This window comes from Acanthisitta chloris, unplaced genomic scaffold (genome assembly GCF_000695815.1).
Source record: "Acanthisitta chloris isolate BGI_N310 unplaced genomic scaffold, ASM69581v1 scaffold2315, whole genome shotgun sequence".
NCBI classification, from domain to species: domain Eukaryota; kingdom Metazoa; phylum Chordata; class Aves; order Passeriformes; family Acanthisittidae; genus Acanthisitta; species Acanthisitta chloris.
This window is the reverse complement of record NW_008672990.1, coordinates 80,741-105,588: the sequence shown is the minus strand read 5'-3', so window position 1 is coordinate 105,588 and position 24,848 is coordinate 80,741. Positions and strand designations below refer to the sequence as shown.

Below are 24,848 nucleotides of genomic sequence, written 5' to 3'. Positions count from 1 at the left end.
GCAGACAGTCACTCCTAATCACCTGTCGAGTTTTGGCCTAGTTCCTTTGGCCTTACCTCAAGCATTAGCCAGGTGCAGACAGTCACTCCTAATCACCTGTCAAGTTTTGGCCTAGTTCCTTTGGCCTTTCCTCAAGCATTAGCCAGATGGGAGTCCCAGCCAATACACTTTTACGGAGTCATTACCATTTGAACATACACATTTTCATTTTTTGTGGTCAATGTTTCCACTTATCTTTCTTCATCTGTTGATTAACGGTTCTATCAGTTTGGAAGATTCATATACCCTCTCTACACCCTATGGAAAGCAACTGATAATATGGGCAAGGTAAGGATTGCATAGACTGAACTACCTTACTCTGTCTAGATAATCCTTCAAAACACAGCATATTTCTGAAATTATTGTGGGTTTCAAATCATTGTTTTGGGGGACTCGCTAAAGATCAATACGTGCATCAGCCACACCAAGAGGAACAGTACATGTTATCTCAGCCTTCCATCGCTGCGGCTTGGAGATAATCTCAGGCTGCCTGTGTAGCAATACTCCCTATGTACTTGTTGCCAGATACTATCTAAAGCTGGAAAAAGTTTTCAGTCATAGATAAAAGATTAATGCTTATGCTACCATGGAACAGTGTACAAATATTGCACCTATTTCATGCATTCTGCAAAGTGCACGGCTTTTGCTAATATGCTACAGAATGTAATGGTAATATTATTCATAATCTCTGTACTTCAGTGCCTAGGCAGGCACTCTGCCAAAGTTTAATGTGGCCTCTGCAACTCAGAGACAAACTTTTGCCCCATACTCTTCCTCGTAGCCAGATAAACACAACTGATCTTAGTCTGAAAGTAGCCATGCCATGTGGATTTCTTGCTGTGACATCAAAATACAGATCTGGGGAATAAGTCTCCCTACTGTCTATCCCAGTGATTCAAACTGATCAAACATCTCTTCTAAATCTATTGTTTAATACAGAAACACTGTCTATCCCAGTGATTCAAACTGATGAAACATCTCTTCTAAATCTATTGTTTGATACAGAAATCAAGATGTGAGCATGGAATTCAACCGCTTTCTACTGGAAGTAGCTCTACAATGGCCAGTAGCCAGTATGATTATGAGGGATTGTGAACTTGGGCATGTGATGGTTTTCTAGGCTAAGCAGAAGAATCTGGTAAACTCCAAAGAAATATACATGTGAAAGGATGGGTAAGGCAACACTAGCAAGGCAAAATGGAAGTTTGGACTTTAAGATTATTAAAATATTATGCAAACACTAATTTTTTTAGGCTCTGTACCATATGAACTTGGATAGGGCACTACTTGAGCATTACACTGTTCAAAGTGGATGAACAGTGACATTACATGGCATTCGTCTCACCTGACTTTAGCAACCTTAGAGTTACGTAATTCATAGGCAGTTGTGAAGGATCTCTGCAGCTAGCTCAGCAAGACAGACAATTCAAGTGCTGTCTTGGAAAAAATGGATGTGAGAAATCTCATCCACAAGGACAGTTTCATAAGAGTAGTGAAGTATCTAGAAAGATTAATCAGTAGCAATAGTTTTGCGTGTGGCATTGTGTCACCAATAGTGCTTTTATTAATCATATTTTTGTAAAAACAGCTCAGTCATTTATATGTAACAAATATCTTAATAACTCTGGAACAAACATGATAACTCTATCAATCAGGCTTTTTACAACTAGACCTACTCTATAGCTAGCACATGTTAAAAGAATTTTTTATTTATTGCTGAGTTATAGGCTGAAAGTAGAAAGAAGTTAGCCACTGTCAGTGCACGCTCAGCACATACTAGATATTAGATTCTTTGCCATTGTTTGGGTGGACCTGTAAAGTTTAGTTTTGCAGATCCTTAGTTTTACAGATGAGGGAATAGCTGATGTAGCACATCTGATTTACGTACATTCTCAGTAAAATATTCAAAAATGAAAAAAATCATCTCATATAATGCAATGGAGACCCTAGAAAACTTCAATTCTAGTGTCCTAATAAATGAAGAATTATCACTATGTTCAGAGTCTCAGTCAGCAGAATCTGTATGTTTAATAGTCATATTGTGCACTGTGGGATAAGAATTGATTTTTAAAATACAGTTGTCAAGCTTGCTAAGAAGCAGGAGAGATATACACAGAAGGGTATGAGGAAAAGAAGCAGCTGGACAAAGAATTCAGATTGGTCTTATTTATCACTGTCTAAATGATATCACTTCAAGACAGGAAAATAGCATCAGCAGAAATCTGGAACTGTCTATTTTAGACAGAGTTAGGAAATTAGCATTTTGTAGTGGCAGGAGAAGGGATCTTCCAGAGTCAGAGCAGGAAGGCAAGGCTGTACTTCCATGTTCCTTGATCGTGAAAAGTCGCAATACAATAATCATCATCTGAGTAATTCCTTATGGATACATTTGGATCTGTTTCCAAATTGCACTTCTAGAAACTTTGTTCCTGGAGCTACATGAAGAGTTATGAGTAATAGTTTGCAAAAGAGGACTAAAGACTGAAACCAAACAAAGTGGAGAACTGAGGGGACTTTTGCTAAATGCAACTTGGGCTCACAAAGAAGTGACTACTGCTCTTAACCACTGCTCTTTGCCAAAGAGTAAAGACAGTAAAAGTGAAATTAAAAGGTATGTCTGCCTTGCACATTCTCCTCCACTGCTATGTGACAGCACCAAATTAACCCTGACCAAATGTACTGTACAGGGACAGCAAGGTGAGCAATATAACACTCCCCTGCCCCAAACCCAACAGCCCATGGACGACACAAGGCAATGCTTGGCTCCTCCTGATGCCCCTGGCAAATCTGCCTTCCTAAAAGGCCATTAGATCCACAACACATTTTTGTTCATTTGTTTCACTAGCAAAAATGTTGCCAGCATGAATTACATACTACATTCCTATAACACTCAACTCCTGGCAATTTCGGTGTGATGTGAAACCATTTCAGAAGGATTACACCAAAGATTAACCTGTCTAACATATGAATATAAAATACAATTAAAGACAAACTATACATGTTGCTTGAACAGGTGTGTATAATACAGCCCTGCTTAGAGCTTCACAGCCAGGAGTGGAGGAGACAATGAATTTCCTGCTGTCACTGGCATTAAAGCAGTAGGTCTTGGTATGTTTTCCAGACAAATCGATTTGTTTTTATGCATTATCACATTGGGCATGATGTGCACTGCAAGAAACAGATTGCTTCTTTCAGAACACAGATTCCTATCTAGTACAAACTGATCTAAGTTCAGTGAAATAAGTGGGACTACACCTGGTAGCTAACTGTGAAGTTGTCAGACGCAAAATGAACAGAACACGGAGTGTGTTCCCCTTCATTTTGTTTCTGCATTCTTTTCTGCACAATATGATTTCACCTTGTTTACTTTCAAATATACTCTAGCAATTTCTTCTTGGCCTTGATAAAAATCTAGTTGAAGGACATCACTTTATTCCAGGACTCAGAGCTATATGTGGCCTCTAACAAAAGTGCCTTATCTATCAATGAGCTGATACACAGTGGTTCTGCAGATCTTGGTGCAGCCCAAAGTAGTACAGCATAAAATGCTTGCTTCAGAAGTCCATGGGGTTACTTGCATGCCTGAAACACATGCTGAGGTGGTTGGATGTCACAAAGACTCAATGGGGAGGAAATCTGACAGTTTTCATCATGCAATTTTCACTGCAATTTTCATCATGGGAAATGTTCTTTAGGATGAATTTTCTGTTTCTCATTGGAAAATCCATCTGTATTTTGTTTAACAGGAATGAGTTACCACAGGAAATAATGACTTGTGGCACAAAACCTGACAGATATTTCAGGACAGCTCAGTCTGTGCTTTTGGCTACCTGTAAGTGGCAGCCACTTCCATTAGCAGCTGAAAGACTTGTAGACACCCCCGTGATTTCTTGTATCCCTCTTACTTTATCAAGTCCCTGCAGGCAAAGCAGCTGACAGAGGCGCTGACAAGGAGAAGAGAGATGTGCCAGGGGAAAACACTGAATCCAAAGGTATTGTTCTTAAAAAGGACAGCAGAGAGAACAGTAGGAAATTAATTACTGAAGCAGGCTTTTCTTCCTATGGCTGTGTACAGAGAATGGGAATAGTAAAAAACTTCCCAAATCTCAAGTCTTAAAGCATGCCAGAAAGAGTAACCATAGTGTACACACACACACACACACACACTGTGGGCCAGACTCTGTAGCAGGCATCTGTACATTAAGGATTGATTTGCAATCAGTCATAAGAGCCACAGACCTTGGTGTTAATAAGCATCAGTAAGTGGAGTGAGATGCTTCTCCATGGATGGCTTCAAGTGTTACTTTCAAGAGTGCTGTTATAGCAGAGCAATTAGTTCAGAACAAGTCACTGGAGACAAACGGACAAGTGGAAAAGCTGGAAAATAAGTGGCTTGGGAGCGAGCAGGAGAGCGGTGCTGTAATCACCCTCATCCACTAAGGGATGAGGACTTCAAGTCATGGGGAAACTCTGTGATCACAGGGCTGCCTAACATCCACTTTTGCAGATATAAGCTGAGCATTGCATGGCGTATACACAAACTAAGACTGTCAGTGCCAGGGGCTTTTTTTGCTTCTATGAGAACTAGGGAAAGCAGAAGCCTTCTAGTAAATTTTCCTAATAAAAGGAGCTGTTTCCATATGGGGACAATAAAATGAATGATATGGTGGAAGGTACAGACATTATCCAAGAGGCACCTCTAACATGCATGCAGGAAAAGGCTTGTGTAGGCTCACGCTGTCTCCTGAATGTGGGCACTTCTGTCTGGGAACTGAACCAAGTTTGGCCAATTCTTTCAAAATGCTCTTTTGGCTTCTTTTCTGAAAACAGCCTAATGGTTGAAGCACTTCTCCAGAGAGAGGAAGACCTAAATGGAAGGCATTCCTCCAGTTGAGCCTGTGCCCCCTCAGGTGCTCCAATGATGAGCCTTGAGCACGGCCCTCCTGCAAGACTCCTTGAAAACCATGACACTGTACAGAAAAGAGGTTGACTTGTGAGTCAGAAAGCACAAAAAGACACAAAAGTCAAGACCTTGTGATTTGGTGCCTATTGCCTGTCTTGGGGATGTAAACTTCTGTAAAGATTTGTGGGGTTATCTCAAGGTATTCCCACAAGAAGGTAGACAGTTACCCTGACACACGAGCTCACTTCCCAAGGATGTAAATCCTTCAGTTCATCCTGTCCAATGCCTAATTCCATTGGAAAGAGGGACGCTCCTCCACCAAAGTTGGAATGTAGGTTTGAATCCCCTCAGACTGGGTCTGACACAGGAAGTTTCCTATAACTACATGTATCCTCTAATCATGGACAGACTGATTTATGAAGAACAGAAATGTTGATCAATCTGTCTGCTACTGCAAATGGGACTCAGTAAAATGCATACTGGGTCTGATCCACCCTGGTAACTCCTCTGTTTCTAAATGGGCAATAACTCAAGAAAATCAACAGTTTTAGCTAATGGTACTGGTTAATTAACTCACAACGAGGCAATAGTCTGTTTCCTTCATTTCCAGTTGAGCATATACACTTTGGCTTAAGCTTGTTGAAAATTTTTAGATTTAGATTTTACCTTCTGTCCCAAATGTTTAGTTTCATAGATTTTAACTGCAATAGGTGCAGTGTGTCTATGTGGGATTCAGCACACTGTGGCATCAAGCACCACCTATAAGCAACATGTCCTCAGCACAGGAAGTACAACTGTGCCTTTTTGCAAACTGTACTCTTCGTGGAGTTGTATTTGTGCCTAATATTTTCTCATACCTATTTAGCAATAATTCTGTCCTTGATTTTTGCTTTCACGCATCCTTTTAAATGTTCTTGAATTGCTTCTTTTAGTTGGCATGGCTGCTAGTATTTGTATCAAAAATTCAATTAACAAGTGAAACTTGGACACTGAAAGAACATTATTTCTGTTCATCTTCTTCCATAAGCTGATATTTTCCAATAAAGACTGAACAAAGAACATGCCGATACATATTTCATGCATGTAAGCCTCTTCTTTCCATTATAAAAACTTAGAATGAGGTGTGGCAAATATTTTGATATTATAACTCAGAAGCTGACATTTTCATAAACTAGGTTCCATAAATCCAAGGGTTACATTTACATAAATATAAATACATAGAAAATATTTCACAAATGAAAATATATAAATTAGGGAACCCAAAAGCTTGAAATGTCTTAATTTCGGCCAAACCGTCTGAGATTTCACAGTGCTGCAAAAATGCCACTGGAAACATGCTTCCACTCAATGGCATCAGTGTTCTGAAGACATCCTTTGAAAGGTAAGATGATAAAAAAGAAATACTGTACCAGTTGGATCAAAGTCTGGAAAGTAATCTGGACAATTCTGAGCAGTGACCCTTCCAGCAGGTGTATCATCCCAGCACAACCAGCCATCCCATGTTCGGTTGCAGAACAAACCTGGATATTTAAGAGGATTGCAGGAGTTAATTCAACACACAGTCACTCCTGAACTGCTTTGTTCTAGTCTCTTGAGGAATATTGCTGCCTGCAGTTTTCTTCTAGCAACAAACCCCCTTGCTATTGCTGCACTTTGAGTGGCATTCAGGTGCTACAAGCTACTTGTGTTTTGTGACCTGATGTTACTGGTGTTCATTTTCCTAGAGAGTTATGTGTCAAGGCCTGTTGAACTGAACTGTGAATGTAGGGTCCAACCCTACAAATTCCTCTTCTTGATTCTCCCTCTGCCCTCAACTGTATGCATGTACACTAGTGGTACTTCGCCCTCTGCTGTTCAGTAGGTCTGAAAATCATACCTTTGAAAAGTAAAGGTAGGAAGGGTTTGTGGGGATGGCCCAGCTAAATGTAACATTTGCAGAGACAGGTCCCTGAAGGGCTGTTGTCTTGTTCAACACCAGAGATCTGTGATGTAACTACAGATCCAGTGAAACAGGTGCAAAACTTATTTGTTACCGGCAAATTTTGCCTGCTGATGTTGTCTAGATAGGCATGCTGTGATTCTGTCCTCACTGTGTCCCTTGTAAGAAGGTAGTGCTGTCAAGGCTGTGTTCCCTACAGGAGCTGTTCCCAGATCCACAAACAACAGCAATGCTAGGGAGGCAGAATACAACTCATTCTTGATTCCAGTTACAGATACATTACATCCTATGGTCCTCAGAAATTGGGCTGCAGGACTGCTTGCTGTAACACGATTTTCTGACTCATTGTGGATTCATTCAAGAAGCACATTAACAAAACCCTACACATCTTAGTTATTTTCAGTTTGTCTTGGGGAAAAGGTATTTATCATCATGACCATTAGGTTAAGGGAAATAGAATGAGAAGATACACGTTGGCTCTTTTGCTCTGGTCCCAAGGGATTATTAGAATTGCTGTTACAACTATGTAGGCTGTGTTTGAAAAGATCATTCAGAAGGCACCTAATAACTGCTGAAAGTTAATAAAATATGGGTAGCTAATTGTTCTGGTGCTTTTGAGATTATCTACATATAAGTTTTCTTACTGAAGCAAAAAAGCTGTAAAAAAGACATCTGAGTTGTTCAAATTTGCACCAATAATTGTTTGTAAAGCAAAACAGTTGTGGATTATTTTTCCAGATTAGATGTTGTTCAGGAGATATATTTTTACACACACTTTTTCTTCATTATCTAAGATTTTGTGCACATATATTTTTCTGTTATTAAGTCAAATGTGCTAATGCTTCTTGTTCACTTAATTAATCAATCATTTATCAGCAGTTTGTTGTCTTACCTTCAGGCAGTTTTGTGTTCTATAGCATTGAAATGTATCTGAAATATTTTTAGGAATCTTTTTGCAATATCAAAAAAGAGGAAGAGTAGAAAATGTTTGCAACTTCAGCTTGTATTTGAAAGATGCTTCTGAATGGGGTTGGAGTGAATTTCTAGCTTTAAATTGTTTGCTTTGCCTGATAAAGAAAAAATATCCCTTGTGCCAATCTATACATTGTGGATCGTGTATTTTAAGGTAAGTGACAGGATATATATGCACACATATATCCATAAAGATACACACACACACACAAAGTGCTGTCCTGGAGGAGTGGTCACATGTTCTCATGTGCCTGAGGTCCTACTTTGATTATTTCTTTGGGATTTAAGGCAACCAATTGTACCTCAAAAAGAGCAAGACAAGTGCGCGTACATGGTCCGTTCCTCCAGTGTTAAGGAATACATATACTGCAGATTGAGCTCTGGGTGGAGGAGCCCCAGGCAAGAGGTCATGAACTGATGACCCTTTGCACAACAAAGGGCGTGGGGGCCTGTGGTGCCAGTCAGGTGACCAGACACTGAGAGACACAGCATTACCAAGGAATTAAACTACCTTTGTGCCAGACTACAAATAGGCTACTTCAGGGACTGCAGAGATACTAGGAGAAAATCACAGACATCTCAGCTGGCTCTGGAAAGTTGTACCAGACACTGGGCTTTCCTGGGAACTTCACTGTTAGACTCCAATACTGTTTGTACTGAAAATGCATATCCAGTAGAGCACTTCAGCTCATGTATTAGGCTTTTCCTCTCAGCAGACACTCCTATGGTTGTCCTTTGCATTAATGGAATTTCCCGTCTCATCCTATCCTCCCTTTCAAATTCACAGTCAAGAGGTTTATATTCTTGTCTCCCTCCAACCCTTTATGAAATGTAAATGTTGGAGGGCTGATGAAGATCCTGTAATTCAGTTGAAAATGCAACTTCAGTAATGTTGGCATCATTCCTTAGTCACCCATTATCTTCATTCTAGGTTATAAATGAATTAAGTGCATGTTGCTATGAGCGTAACAGTCCCCAACGGCATCACTTAAATCTAGCTGCCAGTTGAAGGAATGCGGGAATTGCCTCTGCTGGGACAGCACTGCCCTTGAGAACACTACCAGGAATTCATGTCATGGGACATTTGAATACCCAGCTCATGCTGGGAAAACAGCCCTTTGCAACTAATCACACAAGCAAGGTGCAAAAGTAAGGTGGATTCAGTGGAACTATCAATGGATGCAAAAATTACATATTTATAGAGCTGGAGATTAAAAGAGTAACCTGAGATAGTAAATTATTTCCCTCACAAGTCCAGCCACTAAAGGCTTGTTTATGTCTGAAACATGATGCTTTCTATCCCATAACCCTGTTTAACTATTTGTGGGCTTTCCCCATTATTGTCCTGAATCAAAACATATTCTAAGCAACAGGGCTCTCTAGACTCATTTCAAAACATTTATGCATCAAGACCTGAGTATCTCAACATCTAATTATTCTTTGAGTCTTACAAAGCCCAGCAAAATTTTTGTCATAAAGAGCTGTAGAAATGTCTTTGTTCTTGTATTAAAAAAAAATCTCACATTATCTCCACCCCATCTATTACATTGGGTGTTTTTATTAATTCTTTTTTTAAATGTATTTTCTCTTTAAGCTGTGTCCTCGTTATTGCTGTTCTTTACTTGCATATGTCTCCACAATGCCTCTGATATTTTTTCTCTAGCCTCCTCATATCTTCTTCCATATTTTTGGTGAAAAAAATGTAACCAGAACTCTCAGTCCCAACCAGAAATGTTGCTTCATACTGTGAGATTGTAGCACCACTATTATTTGTAATTTCCCTTTTTATTAATCTTCAGCTATGTCTCATATTCAGTAAAGATGTGCTCAGTGCCTTATAAACCTCTTTTTACTAGTGTTACTGCTGAATATGGAATACCTGGAACTTCTGTGTTGGTACAGAGTGTAACAGTCAGCAGTCAATACATAAATGACAAAAAATTGAAACAGTGAGTGAAGCAAACAGAACGACACTTATATTTAAGAGATCCCCATTCACAATCAGGTCTTTGTGTGAGTTTGCCAAGAGGTTCTGAAGAATGCCATTCCCTAAGCAAGAACGAGAAAGATTCAAGCAGCAAAGCACTGAGCCAGAAACACAGATGATGGAGAAAGGGAGAGCTGTTCATTCTCTGGCCTCCTTCCAGGCTTTTCTTTTTCTTTGCACTTAGATGGATGCTAAGTAAGTGTGAATTTGACTACAGCTTGCAGGAAGGAAACTACGCCCTGAGGAAGACCGTGGGTTGGCACACAGAAGAAAAAGTGATTCTTTACAGCTCTATAACGAAGAGGGGCAATATGCAAACATTTTTTGAAAAATTTTTTTACCTTTTTTCTTATATGGAGGAGCTCTGTTCATCCTCTCATAGCATTTGAACTGCGAATCTATTATCTTCTGTCGTATGACTGAATTTTCAGTTACTACAGGCTCTAATGTAGGATCAGTAAAATTTACAGTAGAAGAAAGACTTGGAACAATTTTCTGTATAGAAAAGAAAAACTGTTAGTATAACTGAATAAACCAAGAGGATAAAACAACAAAAAGAGTTAGGACCAGAAATCTCTACTATGCGTTCTTCAAAGCCCTTTTATTTGCACATATGTTTAACATTATGATGGGCCTTGCACTGTTTGCAAAGTATATGCTGAATTTTAATAGTTTACCTCATTAAAAACACAGGATTTTAACCAAGCCCTTTTTCTTGACGAAGAGAGGACCATTAAATACTTGATAAAGTCTTCAAAATCTTTTCATTTAGTTTAGTGATCTCCAAAAGAATTTTGTATCTTCCCAAAGTTACACCCATGTATTTCTCCTCATTTGTGCCAATTTCTCTCCAGCCACCCCGGACAAAATACTTCAGTGCCACAGCCTTGAAACTGATTATTTCCTGCTTTATGTTACATGCTTTAAGCTTCTTCAACTGTCAAGGTCACAGAAACACAGGGTAGACAGTTTAAACCTCAATACTAGGCCTTAGCTCCCAGCTAAGCACCTAAGTAGACTCTCTACATTTGAGAGTTTGAATAACAAGGTCTTCAGTCAAGTGGCATCTTCTGACTTCTTCCATTTCGAGCTGCTTGCAGTGTAAAGGGAAGGATCATTGCCTCTAGAAGGCAAAGATCTTGGGTAGAGAGGTCAATTATGTTTTTTGAAATCCATCCATCCATCCATCATTCCATTCATCCACCCCTCCCTCTGTTGTACAGCCCAGGTCTGTGAGAGGAAATGAGAGTGTGGAGCTTTAGTTAGTTCTGTTCTGCCTCAATCCTGCATCAAGACAATTCTCTGCATGAAGGTGATAGGAAATGATTAGTTCCTCTGCTTCCCCAAGCAAAAGAAAAACTGCTGTGGCACTTTCTTTGCATGACACTCTATTTCCCCCTATACTAAACACTAAGTACTAAAGCCATCACAAACACACACAAACTCATTTACAGGCTGCTTCAAAACCTAGGACTCTCATAAACACACGAACCTGACCATTTTAGCAGCAAATGCTAGTACACAGATCTTGAAGCAAGCATTTGTAGTTGCACAAGCTGAAAACATGACAGGTTTGAAAGTTCAAATATCAGCTTACTTCTTACATTTTTGTTCCCATTTTTTATTGCACATCATAGGCAACTGTATCTCATCAACACACTACTTTTGTCCCCATTTGCACACTAAACCACACTGGTAAAATACACAGCAAAACCACAGTATGTTTGACTTGACTGAAAAAAAGAAAGCCATTATTTTATCCTGGTATTTCTTTTTATACTTTTATACCTAATCAATTATGTTTTTGTAATTCGATGTCTTTTGGCACAAACACTTTCATTTTCAACTGTATACCTCTACTAGCTGGAGGACATGGAGTTAATCTTGCAGTTAAATAGGTACTTGAAATAAATAGGAGGAATAAGTAGAAGGAAGATATTTTCTGGCAGAAACAATTTTATATAAATATTATGTGTATATACATATACACACACACACACACAAAGATAGACTTGGACAGTGAAGCCATTTGGAACATTTAGTTTGGTCATCCAAGTGAAAAATTAAGTACCTAGAAAATCAGAACAGGAAATACAGAAGAGAAGCCAAACATCACAGATACCTTACTTATAGAAGATTAAAGGCAGTAGCTGGAGTCCATGAGAATCATTTAAAAACTAGCCAAACAACATCCTACATCCAGCATGTAGTGTAGGAAAGTGCAGATGAGGTTCTTCAGACACCCTCAGTTTTGTCTTATCCCTTCATGTGCATGTATTGCCACAGCTCTGGTGCTTCTCTGAAGTGATTCGTAGATACCTCATGCTAATTTTCCCCATTTTTATACTGAATAATACCTCACTTCCAAGCTGCTTGTATTCAAGAGAGGAATAAAAGTATCATCAAAGAAAGCTAGGAGGACTTCTGTGGCATTGCCTCTGATCTTGACAATTTCTCTGTTACTCTGGGCAAGTTTTCAGACACATGCATGTGTGGTATGTTGATTTTTGGAGGTAAGATATAATTCAGACACCAAAGACACCATCCTCTTAAAGGTCAGTTTCGTAACTTTCTCTGTGTACTTCCTGAAGAAGTTAACTCTTGTTTGGTACAGGTAAATGAGGGTATTTTAATACCTGGAGGCAGTGAGTACCTGTGGTGGTGGATAGAATAAATGTCTTGGATAGTGCACAAAATTATTTAAAAGGGTTCAACCATGGAACCAGGAGGCCCATTCTACTGCCTCCTGCACAAGGCAATCACAGCCCAGCTGAAATTGCCAGCAAAATATCTACTGTCCACATTTGGGCCAGGAATTCACTCAGAGAGATTAAAATTATGGATGAGACTGTGTCACTGAAGCTAAATGGAAATTACTTCATCAGTAGAAATCACTTAATGGCCTACAGTAAAACTAAAGCATGTTTGGGAAAAAATTGGAATAATAATATTAGATTTACAGCTGTCTCTTCAAATTTTTTTTCTTTTTACCAAACACAAAGACTCAGATTTTCAAAGTTATTTGCCAAAAATCTTCCCAGGCACTTTTTATGTAATTGAATAGTTTGTGTGTGAAATCAAATTAAGGGGTTATACATAGGTATGTCGCTGGTATTGTTCATCTGCGATATGCCCTTTAAATGTACTTTTCCCTTTGATTACTACTCCTCATTTCTGTTTGCCTAGATTTGAAAAGCTGGCCATGGAAGCTTGAAAACATTTTTTTCTACTTTAAAATTGAATGACCATTTCAGCAGACTAATGAAAAATTAATTTGCTGGCTTGCTGGAGGTTGAGAAGTGTGCTGGTTTGGGCTGAAGTAGAGTTAACTTTCTTCACAGAGGCTAGTATGGGGCTATGTTTGGGTTTTGTGCAGAACACAGAGTTGATAATGCAGAGATGTTTTTGTTATTGCTGAGCAGAGCTTACACAGAGGCAAGGCCTTTTGTGCGATCCGTACCGCCACACTGGCGAGGAAGTTGGAGATGCATGGGAGATTGGGAGGAGACACAGCTGGGACAGGTGACCCAAACTGACCAAAGGGATATTCCATACCATATGACATCATGCTCAGTATATAAGGTGGGAGGAAGAAGGAGGAAGGGGGGACATCTGGAGTGATGGTGTTTGTCTTCCCAAGGAACCGTTACGTGTGATGGGCCCTGCTCTCCTGGAGATGGCTGAACACTTGCTGCCTATGGAAAACAATGGATTAATTCCTTGTTTTGCTTTGCTTGTGTGTGCAGCTTTTTCTTTCTCAATTAAACTGTCTTTATACCAACCCATGAGCTTTTCTGGTTTTTTACCTTTCTGATTCTCTCCCCCATCCCGTTGGTGGGAGAGTGCGTGAATGGCTGTGTGGTTCTTGGCTGCTGGCTGGGGTTAAACCACGACAAGAAATCACATCCCTGTTTGCAATGCTGTGTTTTCTATCATGTGTAAAAGAATCAATGTCCACCACTACTGTAGGCCTTGAAGCCTAAAGCCTGACCCCCATGAAGTCAGTTCAGTGAGCTGATGATCCAGCCTTACACTCCTGCATTTCAGTCAGACAAAATTCTTGGTATGGTTATTATTTGTTTTAGTCCTCCTGCACTCCCTACCACAGGGGTCAGAAAAGGACAAATGGGGTAGAAAGACATCTCTAGGTCATTATTCTCTTATCAGAGGTAGCAGGACCTTGGTCATGGCTACATGGGAGAAAAAGCTTAGTGAGTATCATCTTAATGTGAGAGGCTGAGATGCCCCATGAATCTCTGTGTGTCTGTATTTGTAAACGCTCTCATAGAATTAATGGTTAGAAGTTACCTCTGGTACTACATTTTAATTTTTATATCTAAGTATTTTAGGAATTAAGATATAAGCCACATGATTTCACCATAAAAAAAAAAGGCAAGATTAAATAATTTTCACCTGGTAACTACCTACAAAACTGAACAAATTGCATAATAAAAAGCCTTCCCATCCATCCCTCAGCTACTTCAGATGGAAATATAAATCATGTTGATACAATAAAGGAATACCTTGTTCATGTATAAATATTCTTTATTAAAGATAAATAATTCACAACTTAATAATCAGACTGTGCTCATAGCATGAAAATGATTGGTATGATTCCTTCAGAAGAAAACTGTTTAAGTGATGTCCCATGCAGCAGTTTAGCAGCCGTACATATGATGTCACTCCTAAAAGTCCAAGTAAATGACGTCATACATACGACCACCAAGCCACCACGTGACAAATGACTGTTACAAGAAAATGAATTATCATTGCAAAGAGAAAAAACAGGCTGCTGTGAATGCCGAAGTTCACTTTATACCTAGAATTAATAAAGGAATTTAGAGAAAGCAATTTGGCTTTGTTATTAAACTATATATGAATGAACAAATAGTGCCCTGGTTGCTCTAAGACAGACAACTGCAAGCATAAATTCCTTCATTTTTTGCCCCACAAGATACTGGACATGATAAATAAGCATCCTCAAATAGTTCTCTTCCACCATCTTGCAGGTTACTCAGTGTAAATACACATGGACATGATAAATAAGCATCCTCAAATATTTCTCTTCCACCATCAAGAAGCTTGCAGGTTACTCAGTGTAAATACACGACATTAAGTAAAAGAAAGTATTTGTAGCTTTCTTTGCTTTTGCTTCTTTCCTCCTTCCACTAAATACAGCAATTTATTGTTGAATGCAGTCAAAATATAGGTCAAATTCTGGATGTTCTGTTCGTTACTGATTTCGATAGCTCAAACATTTACTTGGTACAATTATTTTAAAACTGCTATGTGTAGTCACCACTTTGTGAATCACTAAACTCCTGTTCTTCAATACATCACATCTCTGAGCAAGAGCTCAGCGTGATTTAGAATGGTTGCAGAGTCCCTCTCATACTTTGATTATGTTTGAACTACTTTTCACAGCTGCTAGTGTTAAGACATAGAAGAAAATAACTGTGATGCCTTAGGAAGGTCATTAGTGTATGATACTCAATAAACATAATCATTTCTATCCATCACAAACATGCTAGGAAACAGCAGACAATTTCTTTGGGGAAATACCACAACATGACATGTTTTACTTAACCACTGAATGTTAAAATTTTCCTGTACTCTACCACTGTTGGAGCAGGATGCTCATTATCTCAGTGAGATCCCATACGACTAATATGGCAGATTTTGGCAGCTGTTTATTTAAGTATGAGATTATCAGTCACAGTAGATGAAGACAAGGCAGTGTAATGAAAAGCAACTTAAAAGTCTTACAGTTCTTTGCCATTGTTGCAGGACTTGCTCACATGAGGAAGTTTTACTCACAGAGTAGCCTGATGCAAGCTGCAGGTTTAAAGGAAAGTTGCAGAATACTTTTGCTTGCAGCCCTGATTATCATCTTGCAAGAGGCCCCTTTAGGGTAATCAGCTGCATAGCAACAAAGATGTAGTTAAAGTGTTCTGATCACCCCTGAAACTGGGTGAGCAGAACAGAATACAGCATTCCTCTCTCTCTTGGGAAACCACAAGCAGCTTGAGTCTCAAATTCTCAGACTAATTCTCACCACCTTAAAATATCAGCAGCTTGCTTTCCAGAGATTTCCTTGTGTGAGAACAGCTTCAGAGCCTGTGAGCGAACTTACTTACAGCTTGAAGCAACCCACAGCTACACAGAGAAATGTGCATTCAGAACAACAGCCTCCAAAGGCATGGTCTCAGACAATGAGACCCCAGGGGACCTCATCATCCAAGGCTGGGGAAGCCTCTGTGCTCCCAGTGGTGCCAGACAGCAAGCAAGGTTCTGACGAAGCAAGAAAAAGCAGGCTGTGACAAATCTTCAGCAGCTCCTCTGGCCCACGGGAGGGTAGGACCTGCCCTGGACAACATACTGAAAGAGATGCTGTCTGAGCAGGAAAAGGCTTGCTCTTACAGGACCTGCACAGACATGGATTTGAGAGACTTGTGGTGAGAGCTACTGAGCTGGGCAGGTGGCAGGAGCCCAGGGGAGCACATGGTCATGCCAACCCACCAGGGTCTATTGCCCTCCCAGCTGTGAGGGTCAAACAGGTACACCACGAGTGGTGCCCTCATCATGCTGGCAAGTGCTTTACTAATTGTTCTGGAGACTTGTCTCTACTTCAACTGTATTCCAAAAAACATCAGTTTGTGCAGCTACCAAAAATTTAGGTTTTCATATAATTAGTTTTCTATGTTTTGTGAACAAGAACTCTTCACAAGCCTTTCAGGAGCTGACACAATGTACCTGTGAACAGCTTAGTGACTGAGGCTTGGTAACAATTTGAGAGATTTGAACTTAACATAACTCACATAATTTGTTTTTTACTCAAAATTAATTTATTTTAAAATGCAAACTTGATCTAATGGACATAATTTAACATAGTGTGGCCTTCAGCTGCAGCATCCATTTAGTTCTTACTAAGCATTTTGCGGTTGGCTCAGGACACAAAATTGGAATATGTGAGAAAAACTACTCCATTAATCCTCATATCCAGGGTAAGATCAAACTACCATTTGTGGGCATTAGATGACAGTTCTTACTTGACAAAATCATGCAGAGAATAGAAATCTCTTCTCTCAGTGTCCTGAAAAATTGCTCAGTCACACAGGAAAGAGACTCAAGTTAGTTTCCTCTTCCTCATTCTCTGCAGTTTGATGCTGCTGGGCACACTGTGCTGATGCTCCATCTTTCTTGCTAAGAGAAATGTGCACTGAGGAGATGAACTAATTGCTCCAGCACACAGGGACTCACGTACTTGAGGAAACAAATCTCAGTCACATTCTGTGGCTCTCAGTAATTGCCAAAAACTAGAGAGCATCAGGCATAAAGTAAACAAAACCATAATGAACAGGTACATTTTCTAGTGAAATTCTCTTCAAATTGCAGAAGACTATGTGGTGATGCATTATTGTGCTTCCAAAGGCAAGGGAATCCATCAAAGAGGAAGACAATAAGGAGTTAATTTTATTTCTAAATTACGTTTTGGAACAACTGGTGCTTCACTTTTGGTTTGGCAAAGTCGAATTATTGTGGACCCATACACAGAGATGCTGTTTAGTCTACACAAAAAAAATACATACATAAGGCAGATGGTTTCTATCAGAAAGTACCAGAGCCCCTTGGTGACAAGGAGATGGTGGGGAGGGGGTGTCTGTGCACACAAAGTAACTAGGGTCTAAGACAAAATATTCAAGGAGAGATATGAGATGAATTTGAAGAAGTTTTCTGCACAGCACTAACACTGTATATATGGCAGCGAGTGCTCCAACACTGAGTGTGTGTTAGGGAATCACAGCTATCCTAAGCGACAAGATTTCAGGTAGAAGTATGCCCTACTCAATAGTGGTGACCACTGCTGAGAGAATGGCACCTACAATGGGACAAATGGCACACACAGAGAGCCTGGAGCCCAGAGGAGAAAACAAGGACCTCACTACGTTGTGATGCTTTGCAACAGCTGGGAGTGCAGGACACATGAGATACAGAAAACCATCAAAGAAAGATTTGGAGGATGCTTTTTGGGGTGGGTAGAGAACAGGGATGGGACTTCACTGCTGTGTCACAAATCATTTTAATTACTGTATCTTTCTCAACCTCAGACAGTGGCTGACATGTCTCATGGCTCTCGGTACCAAGGAGTGAATTGAAGAACCAACCAAGTGGGAACAGCTTTTTGGAGGAGAAAGGCACCTTTTTCTCATTACAGACTACAAATAAAATGTAAAAAATAAATGTTTTCTACCAACAACACATGGGGAAATTTTTGGAAAAATGACTGATGCCAAGTATTTTTCAAATTTGATCTAACAGCAGTGTTCTTGTAAGTGTAATCAAAGAAACAGAGCTTGTTTGTGGTCTACTTCTATGACCGTGGCTCCTCCCCTACTGAAAGATAAATAAATCTAAGAGGTGTCAAAGTAGACAACAGTATGCCCACTGCAGTGGGGAAAGAAGGCATACAGAGATCAGAAGAGTGAAAATGTAAAGAAATTTGTGCAAAAGTTATCCTTTGAGGTTAGAAGTTGAAGAGCCCTCTGGTGCAAAGATATTTAAAAGGAAAGGGATGCAGATCTTGCTGAAGAGTCTTTAAAGAAATCCTAGCCATTGAGTACTGCAGGAATGAGCACAGAACTAATGTTGTACACATGCTATCATGGGTCAGAGATTCAGAAGTTTTGGGGACGACGGGGCAAGGATCAGCCTAATACTTCAGGGCTGACCTAAAAATCCATGCTGTATGTCAAAGCACATCAGGCACTTAGAAATGCTGTTGGCAGTTTTAGTTACCAGAATATTTACAGTCCTGACACTTGACTGGGAAGAAAAATAAAATGGAACTGTTTCTTCATTTTGCATTGGCTTGTTATAGGAAGAATAGCTGTTCTTTTGTGAAGACCCTTGTCAAGCTATGTAGATCAGCTGTGATTCAAACCCAGAAGGAAGCTGGTGTCTCTCAGGATGTTTTTACAGACATCTCTGATCATGGGTGATTTCCTATCCAGTGCATTGCCACGTGCACCCTTGCAGGATACATACAACAGTCACAAACAGTCACTAATACCAGAATACTCTAGTAAACCTCAAGGTAAAGGACTTCTGTCAAGCACAGGGATGACTCTTCAAATTGTTAACTATTTCTGGACAAATTCTTTTGAGATCAAGTTAGTAGAAATGTATTAAGTGTCCTTCATTCTTTCACCTGCTCTTCAGCTCTTCTTTGATGGAAGGTCCTCATTCTGAACTATGAATTCAATATTTTGCCAAAGTGAGGTGTTCTTTGCTGTTCTCGTGGGTTCTACAAAATCTCATTTAATTTTTTTCTTTTTATCTCATTCTATCCATCATTCTCTTACTGTTCTCTATTGTCCTTCCCTCCCTTTAATCCATATAAATATAAGTGACAAATAGCACTGTGGGTGAGTTATGCTAGGCTGAGAGATGCACAAAAATATTTCACATTCAGGTCTTAGAAGAGAAGAGAAGCAGAGGGGCAGGGGGAGCTAACCAACAAAGCACATGAAGAATAAGAAAGCTTTCTTTGGGAACACAGAGATAAAGTTAACTGGGGAATAAGGTGGCACCCAGCATGTAAGTTACTCATACCACACTAAGGTAGTGGAGGTGCTTGTTCCCAGTATCATCATTCAGACATATTCTGACTGTTCTGTAACTGAGGCTCTGGGGAGTATTCTCATTTCTGACTACAATTTTATGATAATTGCTAATAATTTGATGCTTCACAAGTAGTGATCAGCAAAAGCATTCAACTTATGCAAGAGGGATTTAGTCAGGCAGAAATGAATTTACTACTTACTCAGCCATGCTGCATACATTGCAGTAACTGTAATATTCATATTAAACAGTTGAAAATAGCATTTGAACTAAAAACCTAAACTTTAGACTATTAATTTCAGTTGCTTTCCTAATAGCAGAGCAACTACAAACAGTGAAAATCCACAATTACTGGTCAGTCTGTCTCACACAATAACAGTAAGGAAGTTTTCAAACACATAAGTTCCCATGTCACTGATATGTTGTAGCCTGTAAAACACAGAAATGAAAATTCACGTGCGTAACTTTCTTCAGACTTGCAGTTCTGTCTCACTTAGAAACAATGCTTTCAAGTTCAAGCTTTTATGAAATAACTTATTTAGAAACTTTCTTAAATTTATTTTGAAATTTATTAGTAAGGGAACTCCTTCCTTCACCTGCACAGTATAACAAACACAACTTGGTACTAATTTTTCTTAGCACAAGTTTAAATTTGGCAGATGTCATGAGCAGCTCAGTTTTCTCATACTTACAATTAGAAGGATAATGAGTAAGAAGCAACTCTGGGTTGTTTTTCTCATTGTGGAGTCTTCCTGGAGAGACACGTTGCAGCTGAGCTCTCTGGGAATTAAACAACAAAAACAAAAGCAGTATTGAACTTCATCTGTTACGATAAATTCCTTGTCTTCGTGTATGAGCATCTTTTAGACATACAGTGGACTCTCTGTGTGCTTGTGTGTATGTGCACTCCAAGCCTTATGTGCGCTCATGTTTGATTTAACTGGAGATTGGTGCATTTTTAATTTCATCTCCTCCACAGTTCTCTGGTGGTGAGTACAGATGTAGGGTACAGCTCCATCTTACTAGCAGCAAATCTGAGTTAAGCTCCGTATCTTTGCCAGCTGAGGCTACCTTGGTTGTCCTGATTCAGCTGCTTTTAAACTACACATATGCCTGCAGAACTACGAAGAATCTGGGTATTTTAAACATGACTTACAAAACCCAGAAATTTCCAGTTCACAGGTAAGTGTAATGGCAGCTCACAACAGATATTTATGGGGTTAAAGAAAGGCAAAGGCTGGGTAACTTCTAGCTAGGTGAACAGGCACGTGCAGTTGGAAAAGAGAGAGAAACTGGGAACAACACTGTGGGATTACACACTCCCTGATGCAGATAGCTTGGCAGGGCTGCATACAGACACACAGCAGTGTAACCCTCAGGCCGCTGAGAATGCTACAGCATGAAGTACTGGAGAGGCAGAGCATGGACACGACTCCACAGGTTTGAAGGGAACTGGATTGACAGCTTTTTGGCTTTCTATTTTTTCCTAAATCAACACCCATCTGGCCCTTCTGGGAAAAATATCCAGGGGCCACCAGGTACAATCTTACTGCTTCACAGTGTGGGAGTTCAAGCAAGCAATGCTCTTTGCATTAACACATCATTTATAAAAATATAAGTCCTGCATTAGAGTGAGAAACACAGCTTTTGCCAAAGAACGTCATGCCTTCTGATGTCTCACAGACTAGTAGTTGTTCACAGGCTGAGCAACATAGAACATGTGGCTGAAATCACCTTCAGCCACAGTAACATGGTGAGAACTCATAGAATCATAGAATCAACCAGGTTGGAGGAGACCTCAAAGACCATCAAGTCCAACCCTACCGTTGTCACTAGTCCATGGCACTAAGTGCCACATCCAGTCTCATCTTGAAAACCTCCAGGGATGGTGAATCCACCACCTCCCTGGGCAGCCCATTCCAATGTCTGATTCCTCTCTCTGTAAAAAATCTCTTCCTAATATCCAACCTAAACCTCCCCTGGCAGAGCTTGAGTCTGTGCCCTCTTGTCAAACTCACACAGTTTCATTTTTCAGACAGCTAAAAACTAGGAATGAAGTGTTGTCTACCTGGGCAAACAATTCTGTGGGCACCCTACATATCTGAAACCCATAAATTTAATGGGAAAAAGGCACACAGACTTGGTTGTTTAGTCTGCTTGACATGAAATGAACAACAAAATCTCTTGTGTAATATTCATCTCAGCAACAGCATCACAGTAGTTTTTCTCATTTTTAATTGGTCTGGAAGGTCACTCATTTCCAGCAGGGAAAGGAAATGTTTTATTCATCTAAAGCAGTAAAATATGTAATTTCAAAATGTAATAAAGGTGTGGCACTTCCACTTCAATGTAGTACATGTGATCCAACGGGATCGTTGCAGTCATATGTCACGGAGATTGCATAAACCACACAGTGATGGAGAAGAGGGTTCAGAAGATTTGCCTCTAGTAAGAAGTAGCCTTACTACTTTCTGAACCTTACCAGAACCATTCTGGTGTGCCAGAGGTAACGTGACATGCAAATATTACAGAAATAATATGTAAATACATTGTCGGCCACATACTTGCATTTGATCATCAGTGGTAGACAACTCAGTTGAAGCAAAACTTGGACAGCTGGATCAGAGCAAAATGCCTGGAATGGTCTATTCTCCAGGCTATTCACTGCAGTGTGTATTAGTTCAAACTGCCAATGAAGACTAACAAAGAGCACAGAAACAATGTCTCTTTGACAGCTGTGCAGTGAGCAGACGTACAAGCCCGAGTAAGGTGTTCATACAGCTACACACTGTACTGCAAAGTGTTCTGCAGCGTGGTGTAAAGCCAGTCTGCTGGGTGCCTCTGTTCTTCTTACTGACCTCATCACTACTGTTGCATCTATAGGGAGTTGGTAAAAAGTAAGCAAAGAAAGGACTTTGCCTTACCAACTGTCAACAGCTTTAAAATACGTAACACTTCCCACAAATGGCATGGAGACCAATACAATATTGTGACCTAGAAAACATAAACAAAATCAATCTCAATTGAAGGTACCTGTGATATATCCGCTTTTCCTGCACTTCGTGCCAGGAGCGCTTGCAGCAGTAATATGGGGTTACAGCTATAGACGCAGGCAAATCTTACCCTATCCTCATGAGATTTTGTGAACATTTGTTATTATGTACTAGAAAAGCTATTTAACGTTTCATGTCTCTCCTAATTAAAAAAAAAGTAAAATATTTAGCACATTATATTCCCCTCCGTTAACTGCGATGACTGTGCCATATGATACTACATAGAAATAAATAAGAACTACTTCCCACTCTAAATCTTATATATAGTATTGATATTTCTAGTCTTTCTTCTTTGAGCCAGCTCTAACCACATGGCTGACATGCTACATAAAATCCAGGACCTCTTTTTTCTTTCTTTTTCACAGGAATCTTTTCCAGTGACAACAATTTCAACAATTGTTGAATGACAATATTTTAACTGTAAATCCCCTGACTAAGAAGTGGCTTGTCTCTACTTTAACCATAAAACTGGACTGTAACAGTAGAGCACACTTGGGTTAGCATCAGTCCTGAATCAAGGATAATGATCTCTTTGAAATTAAAAGGTACATGCAGGTACAAAGTGTAGGCAGAAACAACAGGGAGGCAGAAAGATTCCCACAAAGAGAAGCCTCAAGAGATGGACCCTGTCAGGCTCTGGACAGAAGAAGAGACCAGTATCTTCATGGCTCTGCCCTCATCTCCAGTGATCCAGGTTCAGGTGTGGCATCGCAGGCAAGCTGGGATGTGCAAAGCAGTACACTCAAGTGCCTGGGGATTTGTGTCTTCTGTGCTAGAACTATCACTTTTTACACCAGCTGACACTAATGCCATGGGAAGCCTGCTCACAGCTGAAGGAAGGCTGGACAGCCCAGAACAGCCTCATGGAGAGTGTAGTTGCACTGCAGCTGTATTATCAGGAACACAGGGAGAAATAAGAAAGGAGTCTGGCCCCCAGAGCACACCCAGGCCATGACTCAACTGGCCATGGGCTTCCATGACAGCACCCGTGAAAGGAATTCCTCCATGCCTTCTTCTGGCTGCTCAGTGTCACCTGACTTGTGCTACCTCCATAGCCACACTATAGGGCCACACTATGAAGCAGGTCAGGAAATCAGTTTTTAGCTACACAATTTTAAAATAGAATACATGGGGTTTTACCATCACAGATGGAGAAGCAATAATATTTCAAGCTATTTTAAGCATAGATTTTTGCAGATGTTTCTAGGTATGCATGAGGTTTCCTGAGATGATGTTTATTACAATAAACAACAGGAATTATAGATAATGTACTGATAGGTCTTTGGACCACTGGAGCTTATATAAGAATTATTATTATGGGTATTTAATACAGTTTACAATGACCCCAACATTTGTTTAATTTGCTGAAGCTCCAAAACAGGTTTTAGGTGCTGTCCTGATTCCTGTTCCTATACTGTTGTAAGTCCAACAATGCCTTTGCTCAATGTTAAGGTACGACAACGTGCTCCATGCATTTAAATTTTAGAATATCAATATTTAGGGATTAATCATAAGAACATTGCTAAAGCCCATTACTTTTCCATGTTCATATTAATTCTTCACCCTCTGTTGCTTATAATAGTTACATATGACATCCCTGTCTGTTTTTTTAACTAGAACATTGTTCTTTCTTCGCAAACATAGTATAGCTCATTATGTGCCAAGGTATTCCTCATGCTTCAGCTCTTACTGTAATACTACTGACACCTTGCGAGTAATCCTTAGGCTTATCTAAGGCTGAACACAGGATCCTACTTAGTAATGACATCTCTCTTGTCTCTGTTCAGACCTCTACAGGTGTAGTACTATGCTGAACAGGGCTTCAATTACAACTACCAGTGGGTTACCCAAAAGGTGGGACAACTCTTCCTTCACAGCCATTTGCACAAGGCCAACAAGGGGAGTCAAACTTAGTCAGAAAGGAGAGTATAAGGGACAATAAATCTGCAATGCCATCTTTCACACTAGTGCTGACATACCTTTGGAGGAAGAAATGGTTTTCAAAATTGCTTTCAAAACAGGACTTTGAGGAGTTGTGGTTAAGTACAGAAGTGTGACACAAAAATCTTTCTCAGTGTGTGTGTAATACTCAGAAACTTTGAAACTTCACTTGCAACCTCCTCATTTGGCTGCAAATTCCTTAAAGGGCTTCCTTTCCAGACTATACAGCTTTTTCAGGGTGAATAGCTGTGTACCCACCTCCAATCTCAAGGTCTCTCAGCAGGCAAGGCTTGCAGACCCTCCTGGGGAGTGCCTTGACAGTCAGCACAGTTGGACACTTGCCTCCATCAACACTGGAGTGAGAAACTCAAGGAAGATACACCTGAGCCAGGT

At 40.0% G+C, this 24,848-nt stretch overlaps 1 protein-coding gene across 1 annotated transcript in view; it reads right to left on the bottom strand.

The window, feature by feature from the left end:
- LOC103802264 (calcitonin receptor-like) overlaps positions 1 to 20,201 on the bottom strand; it is a 68,887-nt gene extending 48,686 nt beyond the window's left edge. The window contains exons 1-3 of the mRNA XM_009074722.1: positions 20,154 to 20,201; positions 10,182 to 10,335; positions 6,352 to 6,462 (exon numbers count right to left, since the gene is read on the bottom strand). Coding sequence (XP_009072970.1) covers positions 6,352 to 6,462; positions 10,182 to 10,335; positions 20,154 to 20,201 — 313 coding nt within the window. The remainder of the gene's footprint in view (positions 1 to 6,351; positions 6,463 to 10,181; positions 10,336 to 20,153) is intronic.
- Positions 20,202 to 24,848: the final 4,647 nt, after the last annotated feature.